This window comes from Pseudorasbora parva, chromosome 20 (genome assembly GCF_024679245.1).
Source record: "Pseudorasbora parva isolate DD20220531a chromosome 20, ASM2467924v1, whole genome shotgun sequence".
NCBI lineage: Eukaryota > Metazoa > Chordata > Actinopteri > Cypriniformes > Gobionidae > Pseudorasbora > Pseudorasbora parva.
The window spans coordinates 28,511,875-28,528,757 of record NC_090191.1 but is presented as its reverse complement, the minus strand read 5'-3'; the positions used below and the strand labels follow the sequence as shown (position 1 = coordinate 28,528,757).

The window sequence follows — 16,883 nt, the reverse complement described above, 5'->3', positions numbered from 1 at the left end:
ACTGGACTACTAGTAAAATTGATAAAAAAAATTGGGACCAAAATGGTTCAGACACTTTGACCTGACCATTTTTTGCCTAAGTGTTGCCTAATTCTTTTACACTACAGACGGAACAAAATGGAGCATTGCTTGGTAATTGGTGGACCTAAATTGGTATTATCTAATTGTGCACTAAAATTTAACAGCTGACAGCTGATTGGCTGATTGTAATCCATTACATACCTTTCTGTCAAAGTTATCTCACATTATCAAGATGAATTTGTTCTGGCACAGTTTTACTCATATTTTATTAAAGTTTTCTAAACTATTGCAAACAAACTGTGATAATGTGAGAAAATGTTGAAGGTGTTTAAATAAATTTTGGTTTTGCTGCATTTTTTTTAAAAATAAAATTTAAAAAATCGGGAAAAGTAAAAACATACTTAATTTTATTAATCAATTTATAGCTCTAAAAAGTTGAAATAATCTCCATTCTCATGAGTGCAAGTGGTGTGAATACAGATGTGCTGAATGCTGCTACCAGAAATGCCTGAATAACACCAAAGTAACACATCACCAAAGGATTGTTCACCAAAATATAATTTACTCACACTCCTTATTCAACCAATTGTATATGACTTTCATTATTCTATGCAACAGGAAAGTAGATATTATGAAGAAATGTTTTTGTCCATTAAATGAAAGTGAATGGGGGCTAAAACAACACTGGGCCACATTGACTTTCATTGTACGAACATACACAAAACTAAGCAAAGTACAACACAACACAAAACTATACTTTTGAATATGGTAATCTTCTGTTTCACATAAAGTCATAAAGGTTGAGAACAACACGATGATACAATTTTCCCTTTTGGATGAACTACCCCTTGAAATAACCAGAAAACAGGAAATGGCAAACTGTTTACGCCTCGCTTTGTGATGCTGCGCTTCTTCAAAAATGTCTCCAGGTAACTCCAAAACTGTCATCTACAATAAAACATGTTCTTTCTGAGGGGCGGGGAACATTTATTTTAAAATAAATATATATTGTATTATTACAAAATAATAATGTCAGTGTGTGAAGGTTCTACAACAGCACATAAAAGAAAAATACACCATCTCAAATCCTCAAAGTTCAAAGCAAGATAAATGACCAGCAACAAAGATTGTTCATTTCAAGACTCCCAAAGGTCCTGAAGTGAGGTACCACTATCATCTCTCTGGCACTTAACACTCTCTCAGGAAATGATGTTGACTAGCTCTTTCATACTGAGTACATTGTTTAAAATTCGACTTGTAAAATGACACATTGGTTCCAACTAAATGTTTCAGGCCAGTGCTGTATTCATGATCTTCCTAATACCGAGGGGAACACCGCGACTACGTACTGCAGTTCGTCTTATATCAACTTTATTTGAAGAAAAAGAAAAGCAATAACATTCAGAGATACTTTACAAGCCTAGCACATCAGAGAGAAGCAGCAGACCTCCATCTAAAATTAATTGTATCTGAAGGCCTTTCAGAAGCTCCGTCCTACAGAGACCAGAGGCAGAGAGAGTGTGTCTCTGTGGTTCATCCAGATGTCCCATTCATCCGGAGGAGATGCTTTAGCTTAAGAAATACAAATACATAGTAATGAACTGCTGACTGGACTAAAACACTTAAAGGTGATGGATGTATTTTTTAATGTTAAAACACTTATCTCAGTTTAATCCCGTCCCGTTAATCCTGTTAATTCCGTTAATTCCGTCCTTCGGGTGAGACATTAAACTGAGGTTCTGACTCTCTGTGGTCATTAAAAATCCCAGGATGTTCTTCGATAAAGAGTAGGGGTGTACCCCGGCATCCTGGCCAAATTTGCCCATCGGTCCCTGTCCATCACGGCCTCCTAATAATCCCCATATCCTGATTGGCTTCATCTCTGTCTCCTCTCCACCAATCAGCTGGTGTGTGGTGAGCGTTCTGCACTGTGGTGGTGGTTGATGAGTTTCCTCCCTTCAATGTAAAGCCCTTTGATTGCTTTGAAAAGGGCTATATAAATCTAACTAATTATTATTATTTATTAATATTAAATGTGCAGAGACAACACTGGCTCAACCAATTATGGTAGTTTGGGGTGGGACTAAATGCTTGATTGACCAACGGCCCTGTCGCAAATACCTTTGTTGATCCGTGATCCGTATGGACCAGGCTCCATGGTTCGGCACGCACGAGATAGACTGCAAGTTTTTAATTTGCACGTGTTTGGTCTTGCTAGTTTACACATTCAATAGATTTTAAACTATTACTGTGCTAAAAGAGGCAGAGGAGAATTGAATGCTGTACTTGCACGCTGTTATTTGCGGGCGCAGCCGCACACACCCGAACACGCACACATACAGAGAGAGGTGCGTTTCAGATAATGCGCAAACTTTGAATTGATTCCACTTTCGCGTCTCCTTGCGCTAGGAGAAATTTGGTCAAAATACCAGTCTCAGCAAGTATTCTCGTAAACACAGTTGGTTATGCCTCAAGAGAAAGAGAACAAGAGAAGGATGTGTAGCATTATATTGGATCTGTGCATTCGGTCTTAAAGTGACAGCAGCCTATAAATACCTGCTGTTGTCTAAATGTCAATCATGTTAATCCATCTTTAGTTAGTGCTTATTTTATTAGAAACTTTGTTATAAGAAGTTACACCCTCCCCCCACCCCCCAAATATTTTTTCCCTTGCTGATCCCAAAAATTATCTAATCGTGATTTAAAAACTATCCGATCCGCAACTCAAAGATGTAATATAATCTGTACTGTGAGTTTTGTGATCCGTTGAACCAGTACACCCTTCATACGCACTCGCGGCCTTCTGGACTTACAATGTCCAGCGCGTACAAGTGTCCGTTAAGTCCACAATACCATAGCAGCAGACACTCAAAGCTGCAATAAATCACGTGTAGATTAACATTGAAGATAGCGAGGGCTTAGGGTTTCATTTGGGACAGGGACAAATGGCAGATAAGGCATTCAGGAAATCTATTTGTAAAAAGTCTGAGAAGGCAGCAAGGTGAAATCACTAATGCCTTTACTAGACTTCCTAGATCATTACCTTGAGTAACTTTTAGAAGGTTTCATTACTTGTAAAACAGTTTCCACGGGATCTCAGGGTCAATGAGATTTGAGAATGTCTGTAAGCTCATTTGAATATTTAAGAAAAAATATACATAAACTACCATTCAAAAGTTTGAGGTTGATAAGATTTTGTTAAGTAATATGCCGACCTAGGCTACATTAAAAAACTACAGTAAAAGCTGCAATAGTGTGAAATACTATTTAAAATAATTGTTTTCTATTAATATATTTTAAAATGTATGTTCCGGTGATGGCAAAGCTGAATATTCAGCATCATTACTCTGTGAGTCCTCAGAGTCACATGATCCTCCAGAAATCATTCTAATATGCTGATTTGGTGCTCAGGAAACATTTCTTATTATCATCAATTTTAATAGTTGTCCTTTGATCAATGTAATTTATCCTTGCTGAATAAACAAAACAAAAAAACAATTCTTACTGACCCCAAACTTTTGAACAGTAGTCTATAAAGTATATACTGTATGTATAATTGTTTTACTTATTTAATAGTCTTAAAACGCATTACAGCTCTATTCCAAAACATTTTCTGAATAGAAAATAGCTGGCTAATGAAGGTTTGAAACACATTCATGTGTAACCTAAGAGTATATAAAACGTATTTATTTAATTAAACATCCTTAAAGAGCATAATTTTTATTAGAGAGTGTCGTTTTCTCTCTCAATGTTTGCATCTGTACAAGTGAGGTTGTGCAGAAATCACTTACATAGCGATGGGTGGGTGTGTATTATGCTAATTTCTTACTACAGGCACATACGTTACTTCATTATTAAAATATCTGGGATCCATCAATATGACAATGAAAGCAATTTAATGCTATGCACCTGTTTTGAATCCGGCAGAACTCTTCAAGGAAAACCTTTTTGCATAAATGCACCTTGTGCGCAGTTATTAATTAATGAGAACCGCTGGGAGCATGTTTATAAATAGAGTTTTGATTGTTTTACCTCTCAGATAAGGTCACGTTTAGTATTTTGTATTGCTAGCAGGTAAAGCTGTCAGTGCTGGCATTATGATGGGTGCTGACGAATCAACACTGGCTTTGGGAGGTTTTTAACACCCTATTAAAAAGGCTCTGCAGGGAAACAGCGTAATCCATTTCCTTGACAACAGTTGGGAAGGAAATGCACATTTAAAAAAAATAAAAAAAATTCTATAGCTAAAATACTCTATTCCTGTACTCTATTCCTTTCCTTTCTTTCTGTTGCCTCGGCAACCACAGGAATGGATGCAGGTCAGAACTGGGGGAGGGTAATCAGCATGAGCAACTAAACACTCGCAAAACGACTCATTACACACAAACATATGCACGAGCATCCGATTCGTTCACACAATCTATAGGATTTAGTCACAGTTTATGCCTGTGTGTGGACTACATCTCCCATGATTCTGTGGCTCACCTGCGAGCGCCACCTGTTTTACTGACAATCTTACGGCTATTTGCACTACGACAGCCTTTTAGACATTCTTCTGAAAAGCAACAGATCCTTTTGGCAAAGAGGTAGTTGTCAAATTGTTTCCTTATAGAGCCACAGTCTGCAGCAAATAAATTAGAAGTCTTAAAGTGTAGAGCCAAGCAGAAAGCAAAATAACAAAACAGATTACAGTGACTCACTGCATCTGCTCAAAGGCATCGTTCTAGAAGCATCTTAAAACTACTTCAATAATATGAAGTTCACATTTGGTCTAATGGTCTGAATACTGTACACTACAAAAATCTCTTAATCAGTATTTGTGTCTTGTTTTTCAGTCTAAGACACAAAGTGTTCTTTTCCCCTGTGGCAAATAGTTTTTTTTTTTTCTCACCAAATTTTGTAAGATTTGTTCTTAGAACCAATGAATAGAGTATGTGCAATTCAGGATTTATTTTCTGAAAACAGGCCTTAATAATGTTTCTCAAGTAAATGTCTGTTGTTTTAAGCACATTTACGCATTTATACTGTAAAACAAGATAAAAGTACACTGATTAAGAAAATTATTTTTTGCAATGTAGTGTTTGTTTTACACCAAAGGGAAAAGTATGAAAAATATGGATAAAGCGATTCATTGTTAGAAAATTAGTTACTTAGTCACTCATGACTTCTGTGTCAGCAGAAAAAAAAACAGCATAACTGACCAACAACATGGACTGTGTGCTGGTCAACCCAAAAAAGCTTCTTAAAAAGCTTAACTAGCAAGATTTCTTTGGAAAACAATCACACCAGTTGACCTGCTAGCCCTACAGACCAGCAATAACCAGTATATGTTTATTAGTTTGAGCATAGTATGCTTTTTGCAAGTGGTAAGTAATTTGTCTGCCTTCTGTGCTTCATTGTGAATTGGCCAAATTGAATTGCCCAAGAATTGCCCAAATTGTGATCTCGCTCTGCAGAACAATATGGAAATCATAAATGTGCATTCGTATTGATCGACTCTTTCTGGAAACAACATCTTCCAACTTGCCCCTTTATCTCTACAGGTGCTCCTAAACAACTATGATTGCTTGGTAGAACACTGATTGCTTTAACACTTTCTCCTCCAAACACACACACACACACACACACACACACACACACACACACACACACACACACACACACACACATGTTTTTTTGCATTGTCAGGAGTGACGTTGACCACGTGTTGGAATGCAATGCATCAATGAGAACAACAAAACCAATAAGAACACAACAAAAAGACTATTTACCAGATAATAAGTACAACAATATGTACAGCATAAGATATTAAGTTGATTTTTCTCATTTCTAATAATATTTTTTCTTTATTTTCTGTTTGATTTATATTATCCTACAGTATGGATTTTACTGAACACCTACTTAATAAAATGTCTACAATCATCTAAACTAAACATGTTAGATGTTTCAAAGTTTCCAAAGTGCTGATATGAGAGTACAGACAGGAAAAATACAGGCCAGGCAATAAATTCACATATTAAATGTCAAAAAAATTCAAGGAAATTGTACAGCTTTTAAAACCTTTAAGGTCTACCGAATCAATACTGAGCATTTTCCAACAATCACGTAACAGGAGACCAACAAATTAAGACACTGAGGACCGAACATCACAAACATCTCACATAATCACAAAACAGCTTACCTGAGAACAAACAGAACAAGAAACATTCAAGTACACATGCAAACCCACACCACCCACAAGAAGCAACTGATGACTAATGGAAAAAAGGCACTCAGAAAACTGGCCGTAGGGAAAGACAGAGATGGAAGTGTGAAGGAGACACTCACCATAAACTGAACGTTGTCGAAGCCATTAGACAGCAGGTGGTTTTCGTACTGCACCAGACCGATGTTGTCCAGCCACTGTCCCACGGACTGGACGGGGCAGCGGGGGCCTATCAAGGGGTGCAGAGGGAGGCGTTTGAGAAGTGAGTAGCCATCCACCCGGTAGCAGCGACAGTCCGGCTGCGAGAGCTGGCACTGCCACATCATGTTCCGCGCAAAGTGACTGTCAAACGAACCCGCCATGCTCAACAAGCGACGGACAGCGCGAGTGGAAACGGGAGAGACAGAGAGAGCGAGAAAAAGGAGGTTGAAAAGTGGTAAACCAAGAAAGTAATGCTTGGAAAACAGTTGAGAAAGGGAAGAAAACAGGAAGAGAGAGCAAAGTAAAACGGGGTCCTCTCAGGAGAGTGAGCGTTAGGGTCCGTGCTGGTGGAGAAGTACGCCGGCTGTGGAGGTAGACATGCTGAAGGCTCCAAATTACATCCACAAGAGAGGTGAGAGATGCGCGATCACCAACCACCGCTTCCGCCACTGTGCTGCTCAACCCGTGTCTCAATGCGTGGAGAGTGCAGGCATGTGCATGTGTGCATTTGCGCGTGCGGCAGCGAGCGCGTGCGCGCGTGTGTGCAAGAGGATAGGAATGACAGCGTGCAGCTTGCTTGGTAGAATTCTGTTTCTCCAGCACTCCCACACTCATTTGTATGCCTCTGCATCCTGTGCCACTGTGCGCTCTCTCACTCTCCCTCCCTCTTGGTCTCTCTTTCTCCCTCCCTTCTTTCCACTAGCTGTACCTCACATTGCTGATAATAGCCATCAGATCAACCCCAGCCTCTTTGTCTGAGTGCAGAAGCTGCTGTTGCTCCCTCCCACACATACACACACACATACATACACACACTCTGTGGGCGTCTGTGAGCACTGGTGGAATGGCAACACAAATGGGCTTTCTGAGCACAGAAAAAACCAGGGACCAATGCAGAGGAGAGGCGAGGTGTAGACAAAAGTATAGGAGAGGCAAGGAGATGAGACAAGAGGAGAGATAACAAAAGAGGTGAAAGCAGAGGAGATGAGAGGAGAGCAAAGGTGAGAAGAGATGAAAGGAGGTGATGCTAGACAAAAGGCAACAATACAGGTGGCAAAAGGAGAAATAAAAGAGGAGGAGAAGGAAGAGAGGAGAGAAAGTGGAGGCAGTGAAAGAAAAGGTGAGGAGACAAAGGGAAGGGTGAGAGTTAAGGTGGGATTGGAGGCAAACAGAATAGGAGGGGATAAAAGATAAGGTGAGCGACAGGTGAGGGGAGATGTGCAAGAACAGGAGAGGAGGTGGGAGGAGGAGGAGAGAGACGAAAGGAGAGAAGGGGCAAAAGTAGAGGAGAGGAGAGGCACATTTAGATGATGCAAAACGAGAGGAGAGAATGGGGGAGGCGAGAATAGAGGCAGGAAAGGGATAAGAAAAGGGAAAAGAGTGAAATGAGAGGTGAGAAGGACAGGAGAGGAGGCATGAGGAGATAAAAGGAGAGGCTAAAGGAGTGGAGGCAGGATGTGAAAAGAAAATAAGTGAGAGGAAAGGCAAAAGACGATGAGAGAATAACAGGTGAGAAGGCAGGAGGAGACAAGAGGAAAGCCAAAAGGAAGAAGAGAGGGGAGGGGAGGAGAGGAGAGGTGGTGAAAGGATAGAAAAGAATGACGGGGGGGGGGGGGGGGGGGGTAGAGGAAACACAAAAAGAGAGGGAAGAGGAGGTGGGAGAAGAGGCAAAAGAAAGGAGGCAGAAAGAAGAGGAGGTGAGAGCACTGCAAAAAAAAAAAAATGCTTTTCTTACTTAGTATTTTTGTCTTTTTCTAGTCCAAACATCTAAAAATTCTTAAAACAAGAAGTATTTACTAGACAAGCAAAAATAATTGTCCTGTTTTGGGAAAAAATAACTCAAAAATAAGAGATTTTTTTGCTTAAAATAAGCAAAATAATCTGCCAGTGGGGTAAGAAAAATAATCTTGTTTTAAGGTTATTTTTCTTACCCCACTGGCAGATTATTTTGCTTAATCCCTTAATTTTGAGGGTTTTTTTCCCAAAACAAGAATAATTTTTTACTTGTCTAGTAAATGTTTCATACTGTTAGAATTTTTTTGAAATTCTGACTAGAAACAAGACTAAGAAACTAAGTAAGAAAAGCATTTTTGCAGTGAGAAGAAGAAGGGAGGAAAACGGATAGGCACAAAGAGAAGATGAAGAGAGGGCAGAAAGTGAAAGGAGAAGCAAAAAAGAGAGGAATAGGAAAGGTGGTGAAAGGAGAGCAGAGAAAGACGGGAAAGGAGTCAACAAAAAGAGAGGGGTTAGGAGGAGAGATAAGAGGTGAAAGGTGATGTAGAAGAGAAGAGAATGAGAGGTAGCAACAGGAGACAAGAGGAAAACCAAAACGAGAGGAAAGAGGAAAGGAGATGGGAGGAGAAGAGAGTAGGCAAAGGGAAAGGATACAAAAGGAGAGGAGGTGAGACAAGAGAATGAGAAGGGGTAGCAGAAGGTGAGAAGACAGGAGGCTAAAGGATAAGCAGAAAGAGAGGATGGGAGAGGACAGAAGGTGAAAGGAGAGGAGAGAATGACAGGAAAAGAGACAAGAGAAGATGCAAAAGGAGAGGCGAGAGGACGTGCGAGAAGGCAAAATGTGAGAGGGGAGAATGAGAGGAGGCAACAGGAGACAAGCGGAGAGGAGAGAGGAAAGGAGGTGAGAGGAGGCGAACGAAGAGGAGAGGACAAGAGGCAAAAAGAGAGGATGCGAGAAGAGGCAAGGGGAGTGGAGAGAGGACAGGAGCTGAGAGGGGAAGAGCTGAAGTAAGAGGAGAGGCGAGGAGAGAACGTTACTTTCCTCATTATTAGCTTTAAAGGTTTTCGCTATCATTGCTGCGAGAATCTCAGGACAGTGACCTCCGGTAAATGAGATGCTCCTCCCCCTCCCAACAAAACTGTCCCAAGATCAGTGCTTAGAGGTCTAAACTATCTATCCACTTCTTGTCCCCCTGCTCTCGTTATGACTACGGGAAGAGCACAGCGACGAGAGGAGAGCGCACAGTAACCATGGTTACGTCTCAAAAAGCTCCCTGTCTATGAGCAGGTCTTTGACACTACTGAAGGAAACCCTCCTGTCTCACAGAGCTGCACACTTCACAGCCTTTAGTTGATATTCATATCAAGCCATGAGCTCCCTATAGTTATGGATACATGTTAAATACTGGGACGACACACTATATGCATCAGCACCACACACACACAGGCACACAAACCTGAGTGATTCTCCGTAATCCCCTCCAACTCTGTGCCAATTCCAGCACCTATGGAGCTCATAATCTTGTCAATCTGTGGAGAGGAAGAAAGAGAGAGATAAATTGTGTTTGCATAACGACAGGCTTTCGTCGCTATTTTTATATCATTATTCCATGGCGTTTCCCCACAGACTTCCCCTTGTTGCTCTTTTCCCACAAGCTCACTTTCAGTTTTTCTTAAACGCCAGTAATTGTGCTCCAAAACTACTTAACTGTTGGCTAAACCTGCGGAGAAATGGGGATTTCGGGAAGGCAATTCATCACAATCAGCTTCGTTTGAGAATATGTCAGTTTGGGAGCGAGCGGGGAAAGTGTTTTTTTGATGAATGTCTCCTCATTAAAATGACAGTGATGTTCCGAGTGAAGAAAGTGTCGTTTCACATCCGTAAAGCCGAACACCTGCCTTCAAAGAACAGCCTTCCCTGTCTCCCGGCGGACCGTGTTTTTGCTCCAAAGAGAGAGCGGCTCGGAAGCCCCAGATGAGCGGATGCAGAACTCTCCCCTCTCCCCTTTGATCAGTTATATCTAATATATGTTCTCCTTTGAAGACCTGACAGCTGGGTGAAGATGGGGAGGAAAATGCTGTGACGCATTCAATTTATTGACTATGGAGTTATATGAAGTCATATGAAGCGGGAAGCCCCCTGTATCTAAACAGAAGCGCTGAACTGAAAGAGATTTGACTCTAAAGAAGAACTCACAACATATTGAAGGCTGAAACTCTCTTTCATCATTTTTACTTTGTCTATTATTGCGATATTTGATTAAATGTTGCAATACAGTAAATCTCTCAACATATCTGTCAAAAGCCCTATTCGGACGGTAATTGTTTCTCGCGGGGTCGTAAGGTATTTTCATCATTTACAGGGAATAGTCTGTGATTTTATTGCTGTCCGAATCCAGAATGTCAGTGTTTTTCTCCCACCACCCTCGTAAAAATCTAAAAATCCCCAGCCGAATTACCTACCGTTTTTTGACAAACACCAAGGTCGTGTGGTGATTTAATTGCCGTCCGAATCCACATCTCTGAGTTTTCAAGAAAAGATAGTTTCAAAATTAACTGTTTATATCCTTTTTGACCGCAGCGGCACACCGTATCGTTGCGGTTCCCTGTAATTTGGATGCGTTTTAAAGATCTAGCCTACACTTTATTACTGAAATGCTGGAAAGTATTTACAAGAAGCTTACATCACCGCTCAAAAGAGAAAAAACAAACAAACATGTAAACATTTGAAATGAAGCGTTATTACGGCAGTAATTAATGTTATATAGGTTTAATTTGCAGTATTCCACTCATTTCCACATTTCCACAAAAATGTTTTAATTACATACTTTTTAAACAGGAGATTTAAACTAATAATTTCCTATTATTAAATTAAATAATATTTTATTCCAAGCATATGACATTTTTACACCAGACAAACAATCATTTGACTGACCACGTGAGCAGCGTTCCAAGGTGCGCATGATCACAAAACTCGCTCCTTCACCAGGAATAAATCACCATCCGAATGCACGAGTTTTATCACTGAGGTGGCATGCAAAGGTGTTTTTACGGACCTCCACATGAGAAACAATTACCATCCGAATAGGGCTAAAGATGTCCAGGCTATATTTTTGTTATCCTTGAAAAAAATATTTAATTTACTGTACAACATTTTTTTTTAAATAGCAAAGTATTTAAACATGATAATAATGAGAATTTGAAGGTTAACTGTCAAAATAATCTTGGGTTTCTTTATGCAAACAACACCTTTTTTAATTATTTTAATTATAGACATGTTTGTTTTGATTTATCAGTTCACTCAGTATAATTAGGATGTCATTATTCAAAAGCACTTCCTCCATTAATTGACTGATTGCTTGACATTTTATATGCTACATTACCCTGAATAAAAGCTGCCCTAGTAGAAAACAGATCACCATCAGTGCAAAACAGAGCTCAAACGTGTCCCAGGCCTATCATTATGCATATTTTATATATTAAAGAAACACATTAAAAATCATTTAGCTTCCATGACAACATTGAATAATTTAGGCTTTCTGGCGAAATGGCATGATTTTTGCAGCGCACATCAAAAAACATGCGCCGAACACAGAAAGAAAACCTTTCAAGCCAGTCAGCTTGGTTACTTCAAGCTAAGTGAATTAATTAAGTGGAAATGATTCTGCAATTAGCTGGTAATTAAAACGTTATTACCTCTTCCCACTCTGCTGTAAAGGAGGGGGTTCTCTCCAGTCTGTTGGGGCTGTTTTTACCAGGGCTGCTCTGTCCTCTAGAACTCCACTGCTCCTCCTCGATGGGAGACACGGCCACCAGGTTAGAGTCTGATTTGGAGAAATTTCTGGACAGCTGAAGGTCCAAAACGTTTTTTGGCATGGACCTCATCCTCCCAAGTGTGCAGGCTCTTTCTTCGTAACTGGTACTGCCGCTCGCTGGGCTATTGCCGCCCGTGCTGTTGCTCCGGGCCTCACCGTTCCTCACATGCACCCCCTTGGTCTTGCCACCCGGTTCACCCTGGTTGACCTGTGTGTGAAAAACTGTCCTGTAGACTATCTGCGGTTTGGCTTCTCTTTGGGTCTTAAGGGCAGACGCTTCGCTGCCGGTGCGAGGGAACGGAGGCGAGTACTCGGGCGCTCGGAGAAAATTCCCGTGCCGGAGCGGGGGCTCGGGAACGCTGAGCTTTCGCACTTTGCCGTAGAGTTGGTAAGGGTTATCAGGGGATTCGCAGGCGGGAGATGAGCCGTGGAGGAGGCCGGCAAACTGCTCGGGAACGTGGCTGTTTCTCCGGTCGTCTCGCTCTATGCACTCTTTCTGGTGCACTGCCTCATCTGCAAGGAGGGAAAAAAATCTGTAAAATCAGATTCTCAAGGCTTCAGTCCTTCTCTCTCCTAGTCATGCTTTTCTATTACACATAAAACAGACACACACACACACACACACACACACACACACACACACACACACACACACACACACACACACACACACACACACACACACACACACACACACACACACACACACACACAGCAATAACAGTATAAACAAACCATTTAAAACTTAAATCTAGAAGGAACCATGTCTCTATGAGCAGATGGACAGTGTCCCCCCTTTAACAAAAAAAAAGATACAAATGTGTCCTCACTCTGAAGTACAAGCATCCAGACAGATGGGAGAAATGAACTAGTGTTGTGTATTTGTATATGTGTCATTCGGTCGACTAGCTATTGAGACAGGCACCAAAAGAGTGCCTGAGGCTGGGGGCAAACCTATCTGTTCATTGGAGTGAGAAAGACCCTGTTCTTGTCCTCCTCTTGTCCCCTACAGCCCACAGAGGACTGTCTCCTGCACTGTCCCATACAAAAAAGCCCAGGACTCCGTCACTAAAGAGCTCTTAAAAGCTGTCCTCAGGCAGCATGTGATCTGCGGTGTAAGTGAGGACAGATCTCAGTTCATGGAGGTCACTGGGTTTATTCAGTTCTTGATAAATATGAGCGGCTCTTATGTTTCAAATCCAGTTATGGCATCTACATTCATCAAGGTGTAGGTGGTTTTCCTATTTCTCTATTTGTTCTGAGCAGTCATGAGCATTGCCGTTTTTAGAGGTTGTCTTTGCTTTCTAAAATGTAAACAAATATTAATAACTCCAGGTATTATTTTCAAGAAGAAAACATGAATGTTTCTTGCAAGTTGAAAGCCGCCACCTCGATTCGAGGGGGTTTTCAGGTGGATTCTTACATGTTCAAGTATAAAATTCTCTCTCCTTCACCATAAATCCATAAGTCTAATATAAGTAAATCTTGCACAAGTAATAGCACCTCTCCTTGATAAGCCTTATGACTTGGTTTCACTTATGTCTGTAGCACAAAATGTGTAATGTTTTAATGCACCTGAACTCAACATAACATGTGAATCCCTAACCTTTTAGAATGAGCAATAGTAATAGGTCATGCTTATTAGGACAACTAACTAGGTCACTGTGAAATCTGCATTCATTTCGCTTTTTATCACATTTTCTGTGCTGATTGTGGAGTTTTGCTATAAATATGGAACAACGGAGTAGTGTTTCTTTCATTGGCAAATTGGGATTCTAAAGTACTTTCAAATCAACCAAAATTAATTAAATTAACATGCAATGGGAAGTAGATGTGTAGATTGTATGAATGGAAAGGTTTTGTCACAGCCGGAGGACGTGAGGATGAGAGCCGTGATATCTCTGCGCCCAACTAGCAGTGCTTCGCCTGTGCTTCCCCATAATATCGTTTTTTTTTAATCACTTTTACTCAGGACATGCTATCTGGCAACATAGGATTCCATTCATTATGCTAAGCTAGGCTAGCGGTGACCCTGCCAAACTAAAACAATGCATGCACTGAGATAAAAATGCCTTTGCCACATATCTAAATGTAGGAAAGAAGTTGAAAAAGCCCTATTTCTAAAAACGGCGGAGTGTTCCTTTAAACGCAAATTACACGCAGACCTAACCATAACTCAAATTATAATAAATGTAAGTAAAACTTGGTCATATAAACAGACATTTAGTATCTCCAACCAATTCACTGAATCCCACACAGAACAAACGCACACATATTGGTACATCCTGCTTTGATCCTGTCCAGACAGTCACATGAGTTTCCCTTTTATCTCATAATGCAGAATAATCAACTGAACGGAACGCTCTGCTACAGGACAAAATAACCACCGCAATAGAGGAATCTGAAAGGAACACAGAGAAAGATGCTATTTTTATTTCGCATCAAAAATGTGTCGATCTTGCATAAAGCTCACAGCACAAATAAACAAGACTAAATGGAGACCGAGCAAAATCCGCTTTGATGAATAACTAAAACGGCTCTCAAAAGCATTTCTGGTCTCATCACATCCCAACCCCACAAGTCCTCAAAGCAGGCTCTGAATGAGTGTTAACCTCATTAAAAAGAGCCTATAAAGCAGCACACTCATAGCATATAATATAAATCGCAGGACTGCATTTGCATGTACTGCGCCACCTCTACATGCTGGATCTCATATCTGTTATCTCAAGTGAAATGGCAGTGTCCCGTGTGATAAATACGTGTGTGGACGACAAAAGACACGCAGCGCTTAAAAGGATTTTGATGCATACACTGGATTGGACTCCAGCAGTCAGATTTAGTGAATGCGGAGAGACATGACGCTAAACAGGATATCAGTATCTATAACACTCCGAGGGAGACATCAGAGCTTAACACACCCCCATCCCGTCCTTTCCCGGCGTCTGTGCCGTGTTCCAGCTCGTGTAAACAGCATTTTCAACCGATAAAGATCAAATTACACTCCTGCTGGCTGAGGGAGAGCAAAACAGGTGAAAACAACAAGAGACACAATTTTGGACACAAACAAAATGAGTCTCAGAATAACATAACCATGTTGGTCCTAATTTTTATGACCATTTTTATGATGCTTTTGCTTAATTTTCATAATGGCATGGAGAGGAGTGACTAGTTTATTTGATTGTTTCATGGAAGAAAGAAAGCAACATGAGGGTGAGTAAATGAAGATCAAATTTTTGGCTGTAATAATTCATGCTCGCTTGTAATGTTGTACAAAATGGCCCGTGTCAGTTTTGATCATCTAGAGTGAAAGGATCGCAAGTTAAATGCCATGATGAGTTCATCCATTGAGAGACAGAAACAGCATGAGTTATCACAACAGTAGTAAAGGTCACTGCCATCTCAGGCAAAACAGCGGTCGGCATACAAAACACAGAGAGGCCTTGACCGTCATCTGTGAGAGGCCAAATACAAACACAATGCAGACAAAAACTCACACTGAATAGGACCAAAAGAAAATAAAGAACAAGGTAGGCTGACTCTATCTGTCTATCTGAAGAATTCAATGAATAATCTGCTAGGGATATCACGGTACCACAATTCGAGTAGTCGGTACCAATACAATAAAAATGTTACGGTTCTCTGTACCAATTTCGGTACCCCCAGCTAAATGTTTTTTATTTTATTTAACTATTTTAAAAAAGAATGATTAAATTGAATGAGTTTATTATTTATGATAATAATTATAAGTAAATAATACATGAGCATTTAAAGGCTACATGCTGTTTAAAAGTAAACATTAAAAAAAGATCAATTGAAAAATAAGCTAGGCATAATTATTATTATTAGTAGAGACATATTATTATTACATAGAGACGCAGCTAAAACTACTGTACAACAGAAGTCTAATATAGTTCAGTCAATTTCTTCAAGTTAAACCGAATTTTTATTTTTGACGGGTTGCCGTAAAGAGCTTTGAGTGTCTGTGTTCATGGTATGACAATATTATGTTTTTAAACGGTTAAACGGTAAATTCTCAAGTTAAACGGTACATTTTCAGTTTATGCATTTATTCATATCATCATAAAGTGACACGGCAAGGGCTAAAAAAGACAGCGGGTGTCAAGCTTGCCTATGAGGGGGTTGGTGTGTGAGTGCGAGCTGCAAATGAAAACCGCGCATCTGACGCAGAACATACAGGAGGAATGCTGAAATAGTAGTTTGCAGTTTAATATTCATAGACACTAGTATATATATATTTGGCTACAGTCTGGGCCCCTGCGCTTAGATAAACATAGAAGCGAGTGAGCTCAGTTGCGGGTACTGAATACACTCGGTATATACTACAGAAATGTAGTATGTAGTATCGTCACCTTTTTTTATTTCAGTACCAAATTTGGTACTGAAGCAACGATACTTGTGACACCCCTATGCCTTACATTATGTCTATACGGCAAAAAAGTTACATGGCTCAACTAGTTGTCAGAGATGATGTTAATGAAGATGTTAATCCGCCCCCAAAAACACAAAATGATGGCAAAAGTATCAGGATAGGCCTATAAGTATTCAAAATACTTTAGAATACAGTATTTGATGAATTTAACATTAAATAAAAGACTTAAAAGAAAAAAAAAAGCAAACAGAGTAAAGTTGCATGTCAAAGTTGGCATAAAACAGAAGTTGCAATAGTCTTTTCTTCCCTATTGTGACATGTCTAAGTGGAAAGAGACAAAAATATAAGGCAGGGTTTGATTTCGTCCTAAGGAATTGATTGGATCATAAGAATTTGGGGGTTGCTTGCTAAATGGAGGCAGATATGAATGTCAGTTTGGAGGTTAACATTTTTTATTAAAGATTATAAGTGCACAATGCACATGAATAAAAAAAAGTGCACAGATAAAGTCTTTATA

General features: G+C 40.1%; 1 protein-coding gene across 7 annotated transcripts in view; it reads right to left on the bottom strand.

Annotated features, from left to right (window-relative positions):
• anks1b (ankyrin repeat and sterile alpha motif domain containing 1B) overlaps positions 1 to 16,883 on the bottom strand; it is a 209,080-nt gene that overhangs the window by 54,616 nt on the left and 137,581 nt on the right. For all 7 annotated transcript variants that reach the window (XM_067427655.1, XM_067427659.1, XM_067427652.1 and 4 more), the window contains 3 exons: positions 11,858 to 12,489; positions 9,619 to 9,691; positions 6,349 to 6,455 (listed from right to left, as the gene is read on the bottom strand). In XM_067427655.1, coding sequence (XP_067283756.1) covers positions 6,349 to 6,455; positions 9,619 to 9,691; positions 11,858 to 12,489 — 812 coding nt within the window. The remainder of the gene's footprint in view (positions 1 to 6,348; positions 6,456 to 9,618; positions 9,692 to 11,857; positions 12,490 to 16,883) is intronic.